Source organism: Lampetra fluviatilis, chromosome 5 (assembly GCF_964198595.1).
Source record: "Lampetra fluviatilis chromosome 5, kcLamFluv1.1, whole genome shotgun sequence".
Lineage (NCBI taxonomy): Eukaryota > Metazoa > Chordata > Hyperoartia > Petromyzontiformes > Petromyzontidae > Lampetra > Lampetra fluviatilis.
The window spans coordinates 1,873,409-1,889,270 of NC_136279.1; the positions used below are offsets into that span (position 1 = coordinate 1,873,409).

The window sequence follows — 15,862 nt, forward strand, 5'->3', positions numbered from 1 at the left end:
GATCCCCCGTATAGCTTTTAACAGACTGTGGGGGCAAGTGCTGTTAGCGAGTAGCACGGATGAAGGCCGGCACGGCACACGAGGGGGTGGGTGGCCAGCACCACGCTCGGCCGCTTTTGTCTCCCCAGTGACGATGTTTACACATCGCACCGGGATCTCATTTGATGCCGAGTCGACCTAGGGGAAGGCCCATGACCTGTTCAGATAATCGTCACTGGTGTAGGCCGTGAGCGGGAATCAAATTCGAGTTTGCTGGGTTTCGTAGCGCAGCGTAGCGCAGCGGAGCGCTAACCGCTGCACCACCACTCCCCACTCCGCGCACACAGACACACACAGACACGCGCGCGTGTGGGCATCACTCAGCCAGCCCCGGCCGCAGACGGTATCTGAACTGAACGTCGTCCTTCGGAGGGAGGACCCCAAACGGGCCCCGGCTCACGTCGGCCTCCACGGGCACCTGCCCGGGGCACAGCTCCATCTCCACGTGGCTGAGGAGCAGCGCCAGGAAGACCTTGTCCACGAGCAGCGCGAAGAAGCGACCAGGGCACTTGGTGGCGCCGAAGCCGAACGGCATGAGCGCGTGGCGCAGGGGCCGCCCGTCCTTGTAGAAGGTCTTGCGCGGTTTGCCTCCCTCCATGAAGCGGTCGTACTTGTAGGTCTGCGTGTTGGCGAGAGAGAGAGAGAGGGGGGCAGGCAGGGAGGTGAAGCGAGGCATGGGGTGTTAGTTTCCCTTTGCAAAAATTGGCGATGGAAATATTCGCCCAAAATGTGTTTTGGGCAACGCTGACGAAGACGACCGACTACCCCGACACGGAGAGCGAAGCGTCGCCGACTATACGGAGAAGTCTAGAGGGGGAAGTGGACGCAGGGAGCCGAGCTGACGATGAGTGGCAAGGGGGGAATTTCAGGAAAAAACGTGGAGCAGCAAGGTGGCAATATACATTTATATTCATATACCAAAGTCTTAACAGATAGAATGTCTAGTAGGAATAAGGAGGCACTTGTGAGCCTACGGGAGGGAGTTCGAGGGAGGGAGTGAACCAAGGCCGTAATTATAATCTATATTGGCGCCAATATTCAAATATGCTAAAAATGCCCCCCCCCCCCCCCAATATATTGCTATAAAATAGATTTGTGTTTATATGATTGTGATTATGGTTGTACTTTATGAATCCCTAATCTCTGCCATTACACAATAAAACAAGAAAAGGTAAAAAAGAAAAAAACAGAGCCATGTAATACAATACACTATTAGACATTATTGTAAAAAAAAAAGTCTATCCAACGTGTTAGTGAATTCTTATCTATTTTAGGCAGGAAATAAGTTTTCAAATTTAGATTTTTTTTTCTGGGGGGGGGGGGGGGAACCCCAAACCCCCTGGAAGATTTGGTCCCCCCCAATGTTGACTCCATGGCTACGGCCTTGGAGTGAACCTTTCGGGAATTGTTGGATTTGTTTTAAGAGGACCTTTATGAGGTTGCGGACAGCCCAGTGTTGGTCTCTGCCCGTATCCAGGCGGTCACGAATAATGACGGAGTGGCAGGCAAGGCGTGGAATGCACCCACGAGGACTTTGCTCTCTCGGTGAGGCAGCTGCATCCTGGGAAATCTTGCGAAGTCTCTCTGGGACAATCAACGTCCCCGTTTTTTGTCAGCTGCGTGATAATGCAACCACTGAAGACAATGCATTTGCGTGCAGTCTCCCACGCTGCTGGCGTTGTGAGATTCTTTGCCTCGTTCTGTGCCGTTTTTGTCCCGCACCTCAGACGTGGTAACCCTGCCCTACCACCTCGCCCTGCCTACTACAAAGTGCTGCATTGCAGGCATAATGCCATACATGCACGGTTTCTTATTCAATCTCTGATCTACCCAGACACGTTTACTCATGCCTGGCACCAAATCAACTTCAAGTCGTGCAAATACCAGGACCCGGCCCGCAGGAGTTTTGGAAAGATAAGGTGTTTCCCACAACATTTGTATTTGCCGCATCAGCAAATACCAAGGTAAACATGCATTCTACCTTTTCTGTTGGGCCAAATGTTTTTGTTTAGCTTGACTTCTCAACTGGAATCTCACTTCGAACAAAGCAATCCCTCAGCCGTCTCTTCCCACACACGCCCGGATGTTGCAATGCATCCGAGACCGTGAGCCAAGCTGGTTGGGTCGGTAACCACTTGGGTTTGCAAATGCTGAGCGTATAGCAATATTAATATTTATTTTTAATATTCTGCACAGGTATACGTTGCGGAGCACGTTCGTAAATTGTGGGGTGGAGCAGTGGTAACGCTTTTGTCTGGAAGCAAGAAGAGGCCTCGGTTTGACTCCCAACCCGGGCGCCTTTCTCCATGGAGCGAGTACGTTCTCTCCCTCCGCTCTGCATGGGGTTTCCTCCGGCTTCTCTGGGTTTGACCCCATAACAACTTAAAAAGAAGAAAAAGCGTTCAAATGAAAACTTCGGTAAAACATTTTTTTGCATACATTTAAAATATTACCCACGTGGAAATCATTGCGCTACAACTCGTCAACAACGATGCCCACCGCCGCCGAGCCAGCACAGGGACAGGCCGCCAATAGGGGGCATCCGTGATGAGAGTGCGCTATGAACGCAGGTTCAGTCATTCGTTACACAACGATAATTTCCAACAAACGCTTCGGGTACTCTTCTTTGACAACATATTTCACGTAACTTGCTAATGCGGTGACTTTTGCTAGCGTAGAGACGTGAACTTTTGCCCCGCTGGGTCTTCCTGATAAGTTGATTTTGGGCCAAGAACTATTTATCTCCCTCTCATCCTTGCACATGACTCGTGAGTAGGCACGCCTTTGCTCTAATCGGCTGTGAACTCGCTGAATCATTGGAAGTTTTCAGTAAACAAGAATAATAATAACGTCGATTATGTCCAGGAAAGTTTCACCGCTTCGAGCCATCACTGATGGAGGTAACAAGGCACGTGGTTGTAAAGGAACCACGACTGTGGTAGTCGCGGTAAAGGAGTGGATGAACCGGCGAGAGTGACCGGAGCGGACCGCTAAGTTCTGCGCGATCCAACGTGGAGAAGTGCGAGGGAAGAAGCAGAGAGAGAAGTGCGGCGACTAAAAGTGCGGCGACTCGCAGTGCGGTGGGCGATCGCGGCATGGATGAGACGGGAGAGTCGATGAATGGCAAAGGTGTGCGGCGCGGTGACCCCTGACCCCCGTGACCTGGGGCTCTTGGAAGACGTCGGGGTTCAAGTGCAGCGAGGTGTAGGGTGGCAGCGTGAGCCAGTCGCCCTGGCGGAGGCGCAGGGTCCCGTGGTTCGGCAGCGGCATGGCGATGTCCTTCTGGGCGACGCGGATCGTGAGCGTAGAGGCGGTCAGACGGAGGCTCTCGGTCACTGCGCTGCCTGCTCGCTCCGTCGCAACCGCGCGTGAATTCTCGTGACTTGAAGGCCGTGGCATAAGTTGCCAAAATCCAAATGCGCATGACCAAAATCTGACACGCGTGAACGCTTGTAAAGACTCAGCCCTGCGATTGTTTTCTCACTGCCACTGCAGGCGAGCGGGCCACCAGAGAGCCCCTTCAGGAGGTATTGTTGGTCTACCAGAAGCAGGAGTACCCACGCTTTACCCCACCGTACGACACGATCGACTGGAGTGCACTGATCGGTGCGAGGTAAGGAAACACGCACCGTGAATTTAACTCCAACGCTTGGGAGATCAAACCGGTGACCTTTCTGGATTGCCAGTCCACTTTGCTAACCATTTCACGACGGTAACAGATATTCAATAGCAGTCCTTGCTTATCATCAGGTGAGGGTCCGATAAAGACGAAACGTTTCCCTTTCAATGAGGATCGAACTCGCCATCTAACGCACTCATTACACACAAAGTGCCTGCCACAAATGGGCCACGATACCTTGTTGATCTCGTCAAGGAGCATAAACCATCATCACGCAAACTCCGGTCATCCTCGCAGCAGCGACGGTTCTAGGCAAACAATCGGACAAAGACGGTCACCAGATGCGTTTATGCGGCCGTCTGGAACGCTCTCCCCTTCAGATATTAGAAAGCCAGTGGAGCGATGCACTTTTAAGTCGCCATCTAGATTGAGAAACTCATTGCCTTCGAACAGCTTTTTGTGTTAAGTTTTCCGCCCTTCCTCCCACCACTCCATCGAGCGCGGTTGACTACGTAAGGTGTGAAAGAAGTTCACCATACATAAATACATAGTATCACGAGCCGTCCCCATCTGCTGACCCCCTAACCTCGCCTCCAGATTCCGACAACCCAACGTTCTGTCTCACTGCTCGCTCTTCGATTCTGCCCGCCCGCTCGCGATGCCACGGCAGACCCACCCAAGGCGAGCATGGAGTCCAACTGGTGGCAGCCGAGGCGCAGTGGAGAGCCGAGCCGAGGGCTCTGGCCGGTCTCCTCCAGGAAGGCGGTCACCTCGGCCTTCACGGCCCGCTGCGCGTCCGGATGCAGCAGCAGGTGGTAGATGCTCCAAAAGATGCTCTGCAATGTGTTCGACATGGAGCCCCACAGGAAGTGCAGGTGGTAGGCTGCGGGGGGAGGGGGGGGAGGCAGCAGTGGAGCGGCAGGGCCATCGATCGGAATGCTGCCGTACAAGTTCGGTGCGGGGGGGGGGTCGGTTTGATTTCTCGCCGAATATTTTCTTGCGCGCGCTGGCAACTCGAGCAGGCGTCTCTGACTCGCGAGCCGCATCCATAGCGAGAGGGACGCGCGGTGGATGTGGTGCGCCAGGTTGTGGAACGGGGCAGACCGGCTGAATTTAAGCCCCGATGAGCCGTACGGTGATTCATGAATTTAAATTAAACACGTTATTTGGTGACGCTGCTGCTGCATTGGCAGTGGGTGCACAAGCACAATTAACACTGTGGCCTTTAAAAAAAAGAAAACAATATTCGTAACAACCTTGGTAAATATAATTTGTGAACCACCGTAGGTTTGCATGGTCCTCCACCAAATCTGACACAAGGACAATCCAGCCCGGCCAGGTCCCGGCACAGAACCAGCCCCAAACGAACAATAGAGGCAACTGACACCAAACCAACAAGCAGCAGTGGTAATGGCCCATTGGGGGCCCTTAAGAAGAAAATTATATTTGGTGGGCCACCCATTTGTATTTATAAACTCCCCGTGAGATGAGAGAAGAGATCTAGACAAGGGGTAGCGATGTGGTGAGCCGAAATAACGGATACAGACGAGAGACAGAAGGATGAGTGGCGTGAGAGAAGTGTAGATATAAAAAGTGGTGACACGAGACGGTACAGATGAATTTGCTGAGATGAAGAAGCTTCATGATGAAGGTTAGATCACGTGAATGCAAATGGGCCATACACCCATCTCCACCCGGACACAGTCAATCAGTGAGGTTTGTCAAGTGAACAGAACGTGGCAATTGGTTGGAGAGAAACCCCACAACGTTTTCAATTTTGAATTAACGACGTTTCGCCGACAATTGACACAACCAGCATCATCAGGAGTTTTTGTTTGCCAATCGGTGTGTTACGTCGATTACGATTTGAATGAGCCTGTATTTTTGTTACCCCCTATCAGCTCAAGGGAATCTGGAAACCCCTTCAGCTGCCAGAGGTCCCCTAAGCGGCCGCTTCGTCTGCCCGTCGTCGCCACCGTGGTGCAGGCTCACCGGCCTTCTGGTGGTCGTTGAGGTTTCCGTTGGAGTTGATGACCTCCGTCCGTGCCGCCACGACGGAGGAGCAGTCCTTGAGGCGGGACAGACTCGGGGGCGTGAGGAGGGTGGCAAGCTGCGCCCGGTGGTGCCTGCTCGAGCGGAGCAGCGAGATGGGGACGTTGGCAGCCAGCAGGGGCACCGCCTTGTCGTACGGGACAAAGTGCTCCAGCAACTTGGTGGAAAATTCGTGGTCGAGCCAGTCCACGTTGGTGGAGCCGAACAGGGTCACCCACACCGCTTCGAAGGTCGTCGCCAAGCAGAACTCATTCAGGCTCCCCGTCTTCCATCCGTTGGTGCCGTTGCAGTTTCTGTCACCCGACATGGCATCCTTGACATCCTGGACACTGCGAATGATCACCCTGTGCAAGTGCTTTGTTGTGCTCTCAATCATGGATTCCAGCTCTGAGCCCTGCAGAGACGAGACAAATACACAGCTGAGTTACTGCTCTGGTACCCGCTTTGATGACGTTCATTTTATCGCTCTAATATCATCTTGTAAAGTCATAATTATCAGCCACTGAGTGGGCTGCCTACTGAATAGATGACACCTGCTCCATGTGGACATCTATTGAGCGGAGGACACCTGCATGAAGCGGTAGCTGTTGCTGATCTCCTCGGTGGGCACGCCAAGCGTCGGGTGATCGGAGCGCGGGTGCCCGAAGCAGGCGGCCGACACCTGCATGGCGAAAGCTTGGAAGTTCAGGTGCTTGCCGTGCCGCTCGATCACTGGGTACACGTGGGGGTCCATGACGAAGGTGAGGTATCGACCTTCGTACACGCAGAGGTCCGCAGAAGGACACACGACAATCAAAATAACATTTGTAATTCTCGGGCTGGAACAAGTGGAATAGACCAATTATTTATTACGTGATGGTTCTTTGTGCTGAGTGGATTGGTACATCGCAGTCTCGTGAGAGGTGGTGGTGGTGGCTTGGTGAGGCTTTCATCCAGCACTGGACTGATGATGATGATGATAATCATGGCTTTGTGCAGTAATTGGTGACTGGTCTGATACCATCAACTCACCCATCTCTGACAGGTAAAAACATCGGTTTGATTGCCGTGCTAAGGATGGGTGGGGCATTGCTGGTCCCTTCGTGTGGATAAGAGGTCACTTGCAGGGATATCAGACGTTGTTCTCTGATATCCTGTTCTGCGGTCCCTTCTCTAACAAAATTAACCACCCACAGCCAGTGCTGTTTCCGTCATCCGCATTCGGTCGTGCAGGGCACACCCCAGAAACCCTCCTAGCTCCAGCCCTCCATCACACAAACTCCGATTATCCTCGCAGTGGCTTCTGGCTGGCCATCGAACAAGAACTGTGGTCACCGCATCGCGCGCTTTCAGATGCGCTTCTGCGGCCGTTCGGTTCAGCTCTTAAATCCGATATTAGCAAGCTACTGGAGCTATGCACTTTTACATCATCTGCATTGAAGACTCATCACTTTAGAAATACTTCTTTGTGTTTAGTTTGTTGTCCCCCCCCCCGCACCTCCGATGAGCGCGGTTGGCTACGTACGGTGCGAAAGAAATTCAATTTCAGTGGCCAGCGAGTCGGATTTTGCCACGGCGCTGCCCCGTCTGCCGCGGTCTGCGCCGCGCCGTCTGTGCGGGCGGGCGGGCGGTGCGACTCCCGGCACCCACCCGCTATGAGCACCGTGAAGATGTCGCCGTGCTCCTCCTGCAGCCGCTTCAGGAAGCTCTTCCCGTCTCGCGAAAACTCGAACGTTTTTCCAAAATAGGGGATCCACCCACGTACCAGAGGGTGCTCCCCTGGTCGCCTACACAGGTTAGGGGGGGGGGGCAGCAGGGGAGAGGATGAGCAGGGCTATGGAGAAGTGGGAGTGGGGGCTCTGGTTTGGGCGCCTCCCTGCCAACCCCATAGCATGGCAGCGTTTAAAGTGGGGGTGTGGCGGGGTGTGGGGGTGTGGGGGGTGTGGGGGTGTGGGGGTGTGGGTGGGTGTGCGGGTGTGGGGGGTGTGGCGGGGTGTGGCGGGGTGTGGGGGTGTGGGGGGTGTGGGGGTGTGGGTGGGTGTGCGGGTGTGGGGGTGTGGGGGGGTGTGGGGGGGGTGTGGGGGGTTCACCCAAACACTTTGAGGGTGCGGTGGGCAGAACACCGGCAACCAAGAATGTCTGTTTGTGTGTAACGCGCGTGACGTCACTCCACATAATTAATATTCATGAGCGGGTGGATTTTTACACTCACGCAGAAGGTCGAGCGGAAATAACTTTTTTTCGCAAATTCGCTTTAAGTTTGACGTTTCTTTATTGCAAGTGAATCTAATAAATAATTATACGCAGCAACAAAGTGGATTTGGTGTCTTTATTTATTTCTTTAGCACTTGAGACAAAATGTAAGTCTAATTTATGCTTCTACATTGTGGTAAAATAGACATTTCTCGGTGATTTTCCAGATATTGTATCGAATTCCAATTTATTTGAACCCCAGCGACTGAAAGCAGAAGAGAATAAAGTATTAGAGCAGTGAATTTGAACAAATTGAAGGTCAGTTATGTAGAGTGCTGCAGTGACATGAAGTGAGGTGCTTTATGATGGAGTTTTTTTGCCAGAATCACTGCCATTAATACAGTGCTGCAGTGAAATGCAGTGAAGTGTTTGATGATTGACACAAGATACAATTATACTCTGCTCAATTTGTTTCATAAATATTACAGCTTCCGTCCTAGGACGGGCAAACCAGCTCGTGTTAAATAAACTTGAATGTTAATCGCCAAACAGAATGCGAAGCGAAGCGATCTGCTGTACGTTGAGTCAGTAATCCCCCCCCCCCCGCGCCCACTCGGCGCAAGAGCGTAGCTGCGTGGTCAACACGTCTACGCCTCGATATAAGGCAAGGCCGTAATTATAATATATATTAGGGGGGACACATTCCCCCCCAATATTCAAATATGCTCAAAATATCCCCCCCCCCAATATTTTGATATGAAAAATATTTTTGAAAAATAATTGCTATGCTACGAGAGGCAACCACGCACCACCTTCCGAAATAATAATGAACAAATGTAATCATAATCATAACTAAACTGAACAAATTTCCATTATTATTACTATCCTGAATTGAATTCAAGACTACTGCAAGTACAGCTGGCCATGTTTGGGGCTAATTACACATCTCAAACGAGCTCAGATGTTGCGAGCATTATTAGGGAAATGGTGCCAGAGGTGAGAGGTCTCTTCAGTCAGGTGGCAGCTTCAGTTGGCCTTCTGCTGATCGTCCCTGCCTCCCCTGTAGAGGCTGAGAGAAGTTGTAGTGTCCTGAGGAGGCTTAAGACATGGCTTAGATCTTCGATGAGTCAAACAAGGCTGAATAATGTGGCCATGTGTCACGTGCGTCAGGAAAAACTGGACAGACTGGACCATGAAGGAATATGCCGGTCTTTTATCGGTGTCAACGATAAGCGCAAAAAGGCCTTTGGATCCTTTGCTTGAAGAATGGCAAGTCAAAACACGTGTCATTGCCTTGAGAGGAGATGAGAGGATAGTAGACGAGAGCAGAGGAAAGGAGCAGAAATGACTGCAGATCAGAGGAGAGGAAAAAAGATGACTGGAGAAGAGAGGAGAAATTAGGACCAGAGAAGAGGAGGAGAGAGGCCAGGCGAGGAGAAGATAGGTGACGAGAGCAGAGTCAACGTCTCTGCTGCCCACCAAGTTTACTTGTGAATAAACCTTGGCCACAATATCTGGACTTGCCTTCATATAACAATGCATAGATTTCTGTTCATATGATTGTGGTTATGGTTGTACTTTATTAATCCCTAATCTCTGTCATTACATACAATGAAACAAGAAAACGTAAAAAAGGAAATTAACAGAGCAATGTAATACAATACACTATTAGACATTATTGTAAAACATAAATAAAAAGTCCATCCCATGTGTTAGTGAACTTTTTTTATATTTTAGGCAGAACATTTTTTCAAATTTAGATTTTTTTTCTGGGGGGGACCCCAGACCCCCTGGAAGATTTGGTCCCCCCCAATGTTGACTCCATGACTACGGCCTTGATATAAGGAACGAAACAGGTGGACTTCTCCACAAATGTGGCTGTCGCCTGATGAAGCTAGTCGTAATTACTGGCGAAACGTCGTACTCTGATTGTAAATGTTGTGGCTTGGCTCTCCAACACACCGGTTAGTGCTGTACTAGTGACGAATTGGCTACGTTCTGTTTACGTAACAACCCTTACTAGTTGGCTGTGTCGGGTGGTGGCGGGTTTTAACGACACATTTATATATTTACGCGATCTAAACAAAAAAAAACTATTACAGATGATATTTCTCGCGAGAACCTACGTGTAAAAGTCTCTCTCCACACACGTGTTCGCATGAACACCACCAGAAGCCTCCGCATTACCTTTGTACGCCCCCACGTAAACATCTGAGAAGCTGCCGTGAAGTTATCGCAAAGGCTGTTAAGTAACCCCTTCGATCTCCCCCCACCCCGCAACTTTCGTTTACGTCCGGTGTGAAAGAAGTTCAACATAGATACATACACATTGTGGGGGGGGGGGGGGTGTGTGGGTTGTCATGGAGCCAACCTCACCTGCGTCGCACCCCGGACAGGTAGAGCAGCAACATCAGCAGTCCGGCCAAGCAGACGAGGGCCACCAGGGGCGACATGGCGATCGGCGAGATCGGTCGGGCGAGCGCAGGAGACGATGCCAGTGCTGGCTGCTCTGTGATCTCTTAGCGCCGAGGTTGTCGCGGTTTTGAGTCTGAGTTTCACTCCTCCTCCACCGCCACACGTGAAAGCAATTCATTCATCACGCGCGGCGTGGTGCCAGCTGACACAGTGCCAGCCCTGTGTGCGACGCTTGCTCCCAACGAGGCCTGGCAGGTCGAGCAAGTTGTTTTTTGCTTTTTAAACATCTGAAAAAACATCTCCCTGTCTTCGCTATTTTGCCCAACAAAGACACGATTGCGTCTCAGGGCCTGTGCCCCTTTTTCAGGAGGGTCCTGCTACAATTGGGACATTCCTGCACGAGGATTCGCTCGCGGTTGTGTTTCTGTTTGGAGACAAAAAAAAATTGCGGCCGATGAGCCTCGGCGCACTTTTGGCCCAGCAACAAACGGCATTGTTATTGTTGTTATTGTTGTTGTTGTTATTGTTGCCGCTGCAGCCCTGCCGAGAGGAGTTACCCTGCAACCTTCGAGCTACGCTGCGAGATGCACAGCGCCGCTCGCCCACGACATTCTTTCCCTGCGAGCTTGCGACCTCCTCGGCTTGTGGCCGAGACCTGCGAGTCTGGGACCTCTTGTGGCACCGCTTCACCTTGTGCCTGTGCCCTGGGAGTTTGCGATCTCAGTCAAGCCCGCGGCCCCCTCCGCCCAACTCCTGCGATTTGACCTGAGCCGAGACCTGTGAGCGCAGGGGTCAACCTCTGGCTTCCACGGCTGGACTTTAGAGTCTGGACTTTCATTGTTGGTTATTCGGCCTTTGTACGTCTTGGAATAACCTAACCAAGTTACTTCATATTGCCGGCAACGATGATCCGACTCGTGTTGTCTCGTTGTCCTTTGACCCCCTAGAAAACCGTGCATCGTCGCTTGTGCTGTGCAAACTCCAGTTGCCTGTCTTCTATTTGCCTGGCCCCTTGCCCTGGAATCGTTTATTTTGGTGGGCCCGCGGTTCGAGACAAAAGCAACTGAGTTTGTATAGGGTCATCCTCACAGCAGCGGCTTTTGGCTAACCATCGAACAAAGGCGGTCACTGCATCACACGCTGTTAGATGCGCTTCCGTGGCCGTCTGAGACGGCTCTTCCTTTCGATATTAGGAAGCCACAGGAGCTATGCACTTTTAAATTATCTAAGTTGAAAATTTATTTCTTTAGAACTGTTTTGTGTATTTAGATTGTTGTCCTTCCCCCGCACCTCTAATTGTCACGGATGGTTATGTACGGTGAGAAAGAAGTTCAACATCCATACATACCTGTTCCTGTGGTTTATTTTACATTTGAATCGTGTGAATTCAGGAGGGAAGCTTGAGAATCAACCTCTGGAAAACCGAGCTGTGATTGGTCTCTGTCGTGTATTCGTATTGCACCGCGTACGGATGAGAGGTCGATCCCAGAGACCAGGTAAACCGTGCACAACCCAGCTGCTCAACCTTGCGCGGCACACCGAGGGTGGTTTCGAGAATTGGTTTGACTACCGGAGCTGTATCCGTAGAACGACTGGGCAGCCTACGATGCCGCCAATCATCGACGGCTACTCACCAAGCTGCCGGAGATGACTGAAGACCTGTACGTCGAACCAAACTCATCCGCACTCGTAGAACTGGATGTAAAGCAGAGTCGCTTTCCATCCAGCTTGCCCCATCACTGTTTAACATCTACACCAACGCTCAGCTAATCCACCCCAGATACCGTTAGTCTCATTTACGTGGACGACCTCTGTGTGACAGCCCAATGCAAGGACTTGCACCTTGTCGTAATGACCCTGACGGCGACTTTAACAAACTAACAACCGTTACTTCGAGGAAGACCCCGAATGTGCACCTTCTCTAGACGCAAGAGGCACGCGAAGCACGGACTGGGCATCACAAGGATCGGCGTAAAACTGGCTTCACTGCTCAAATTCGGTCTTCCTCGGTGTAACACTCAACCACTCTACCAGCATATACCAGCTGCCAGTCGACTCAAATCACGTAAGAGTATTACACATACCACCACCACGAAATCTATCAGGTCATCTCCACCACCACCAAGGAATCTCTCAGCTCATATCCACCACCACCACAACATTTATCAGCTTATCTCCACCACCACCACAGAATCTTTCAGCTCATGATAATAGGGTTTTCCCCTTTAATCTGGAAACAAAACAGGTGTTTAGATGTTAAAACACCAAACTTAAACCTTTTACAAGGAATCATGTCTTCATTAACCACAATGCTTGTGGTCAGAATGCAAACAAAAAACATACTCTGATAATATGTGCATTGTCCTTGAAACTGATCGGTCCACACCAGACACAGCCTTTTTTTTGCCTCGTTCCGAACGGTGTTAGACCAGAGAATGCCAAAAGGCGTACAGCCCAAAGACAATGCACCAGAGGTGGGACAAAGTCATTGTTATGCAAGTCCAAGTCGAGTCGCAAGTCATCAAATTCATGACTCGAGTCTGACTCGAGTCCAAGTCACATGACTCGAGTCCACATCTCATAGGTGGGACAAAGTCATTGTTATGCAAGTCCAAGTCGAGTCGCAAGTCATCAAATTCATGACTCGAGTCTGACTCGAGTCCAAGTCACATGACTCGAGTCCACACCTCTGCAATGCACTATCAAAGTAATGAGGAAGACCAACTGCTTGCGTTGTGGCCGAAACGTCGTGATAATTGTATGATATTATGTAGAATTTTTATTATTTTATTATTTCCCTTCTACGTGACTTTACCGAAATAACCAATAAGAATCCCTGCAGTCATGAAAGCTTTAAATCGAAATTTAACCTTGTAAAAGATTTAAGTTTGGTGTTTTAACATCTTAACACCTGTTTTGTTGCCAGATAAAAGGTACTGGCAAAGGGGGTCCCATGCTGTAGACTCTCAGCTCATCTCCAGCGAGCACGCGGGCTCCAACTGTGGAGCGCACAACAGCGAGGAACTGCTAAGACGAGACGTCGAGAAGCAGAGCAACTCTTCCGCCAGGGTCAGCCGAGCCACAGCCAATTTGGCGGCGCCTGGCGGTGTTGGCTGCTGAAAAGTAAACCGCAGCAAGTGGGGCATTCTCAACCAGGCCCAGCACACGCACCGTGTGCTGGGTTTGCGGTGAAGAGCGGACGATGCCTCGGCACCATTACTGAGCATGCCAAGGGTTCTGTGGCCCACACAGGGTTGTCAGTAATCGAGGTTGCGATGATGGACACGACATTAATGAGTGGGATTTGGAAGTTTTATTTGTTTTAATCGTGGGGTTGTAAACGTTACCTTTTTCTCTATTTTGCACTTCCGTCGGTTTTTGTTGTATTGTTTGTTGTTGTAACTTGCTGAACCCGCCCCTACTGGACATCTGTGAAAAAGAGCTTCATAGCTCATCGGATTTCCTCCAATCTAAATAAAGATTAACAGTATTTTCGAATTTTACGGAATTGCTTCATTGATAACACGGTTGCAAAATCCATCTTTTAATAAAATATCGGTGGAGAAAGGAGCGTGTGCCCTGGACATATTCATCCTGGATGACAATTGTAGCGACCGATATGACACGTGCATCGCTCCACGATGCTCTGCGCACCATTCAGCCCTTGTTACGTTTTCTTTGGCACTGGCCGTGTTTCCGATCGACGTGTAATACGTACGGTGCAAAAGAAGTTCAAAATACATATGTAGAGCAGTGACGTGCAGTGAGGTCAATGGCTGGGGAGGCACTGGCCAGTGTCAGAGCCAATTCACACACTGAGGGGGGCGTGTCCTCACTGAGAGGCGTGTCCTCACTGAGGGGCGTGTCCTCGCAGAGGGGGGCGTGTTAGACACGTCCCCCTCAGTGAGGCTGATGTGATAGCTGCCTCCCCTGGTGCTTTTTCATTGCAGTTTCATGACGAGACCAGCGAGCCTAAATATCTTTATACACATACGTAAAATAAGCTACCTAGAGTATGGAAGGCGAGGACATGAAATGAAGGGGTCTACAAACATTACAATGGTGACATACTGAGATCGTAACAGGCACGCGCTTATTGCCCGCGTTCCATACAGTTACTGAGGGGTTGCACAATCAGAGGGGAGGCTGAGCTCGTCGCTGCCTCACCTCTCGTCTCTTCCTGTATTTGCAGCGGAGCTCCGCAAATTTGGCGATTTGGCTATACAAATGATTGAAATCGTACAGAAATTACATTTATAACACAGATAAGTGGAAAAATCTTAATATTTATTTTATTTGATTATCGTTTTTTTTTACTTTTCGTAACAGCTGTTTTCATTGGAGTATGACAGGTGAGGCTCTGCCTCCCCTGCCTCCCCTGACCGCACGTCCCTGATGTAGAGACACAGTTAGAGGTCTCTGGGTGTCGTGCCTCGATTGGAGGAATTGAGGGCACGTGACCGGAAGCTCCCCCAATTAGAGGAGCTAAGGACACGTGGCCGGAAGCGGGGGGCCGTTCTTGACACAGCAAGGGGCGGGGCTGGGTGCCAAGGGATAAAGGGGGAGTGTGAGAGGGGGTTTCAGGGTCGTTTTGGGGATGAAGCTAGCTAACACACACGCGCCTAGGAGGGCAGCCTAACCCAAGTTAGCCACACTTAGTAACAGAACCCATCTTCTTGGTTCTTTCGGTAAAGTCACGTAGAAGGGAAGTAATAAAATAATAAAAATAAAACATAATAAAATTATTCTCACGACGTTTCGGCCACAACGCAAGCAGCCGTCCTCAGGTGAAAACCAGGTCCGTCGAGGCGACAGAGTCTGAATGAAACAGCAAACGAGCTTGGAGCATCTATATAAGCTGGGCGCCTTGACAAAGGAATTTGTATATCAAGAGGAATTTAGCATATTTATGGGAAATGCAGGAATGTGATTAGTACTACATATGCATGTGCATTATGCAGGATTAACAGCATCAAAGGGAGCTGCAGTTGCTGCTGCTGCTGCTGCTGCAGTTGCTGCTGCTGCAGTTGCTGCTGCTGCTGCAGTTGCTGCTGCTGCAGTTTCTGCTGCTGCTGCAGTTGCTGCTGCTGCAGTTGCTGCTGCTGCTGCAGTTGCTGCTGCTGCAGTTTCTGCTGCCGCTGCAGTTGCTGCCGCTGCAGTTGCTGCAGCGGCAGCAGAAACTGCAGCAGCAGCAACTGCAGCAGCAGCAGCAACTGCAGCTCCCTTTGATGCTGTTAATCCTGCATAATGCACATGCATATGTAGTACTAATCACATTCCTGCATTTCCCATAAATATGCTAAATTCCTCTTGATATGCAAATTCCTTTGTCAAGGCGCCCAGCTTATATATATGCTCCAAGCTCGTGTGCTGTTTCATTCAGACTCTGTCGCCTCGACGGACCTGGTTTTCACCTGAGGACGGCTGCTTGCGTTGTGGCCGAAACGTCGTGAGAATAATTTTATTATGTTTTATTTTTATTATTTTATTACTTCCCTTCTACGTGACTTTACCGAAAAAACCAAGAAGATGAATCCCTGCAGTCACGAAAGCTTTAAATCAAAA

The 15,862-nt window shown here is 50.4% G+C and overlaps 1 protein-coding gene across 1 annotated transcript; it reads right to left on the bottom strand.

The window, feature by feature from the left end:
- Positions 1–355: 355 nt before the first annotated feature.
- On the bottom strand, positions 356–10,335 carry LOC144932381 (cytochrome P450 7B1-like). Its single transcript, XM_078856355.1, has 7 exons — positions 10,259–10,335; positions 7,340–7,476; positions 6,279–6,463; positions 5,651–6,104; positions 4,335–4,541; positions 3,202–3,383; positions 356–658 (listed from the first exon to the last, which is right to left on the bottom strand). The coding sequence occupies exons 1-7, from the start codon at positions 10,333–10,335 to the stop codon at positions 356–358; spliced, it is 1,545 nt and encodes a 514-aa protein (XP_078712481.1).
- Between the last annotated feature and the right edge of the window lie 5,527 nt (positions 10,336–15,862).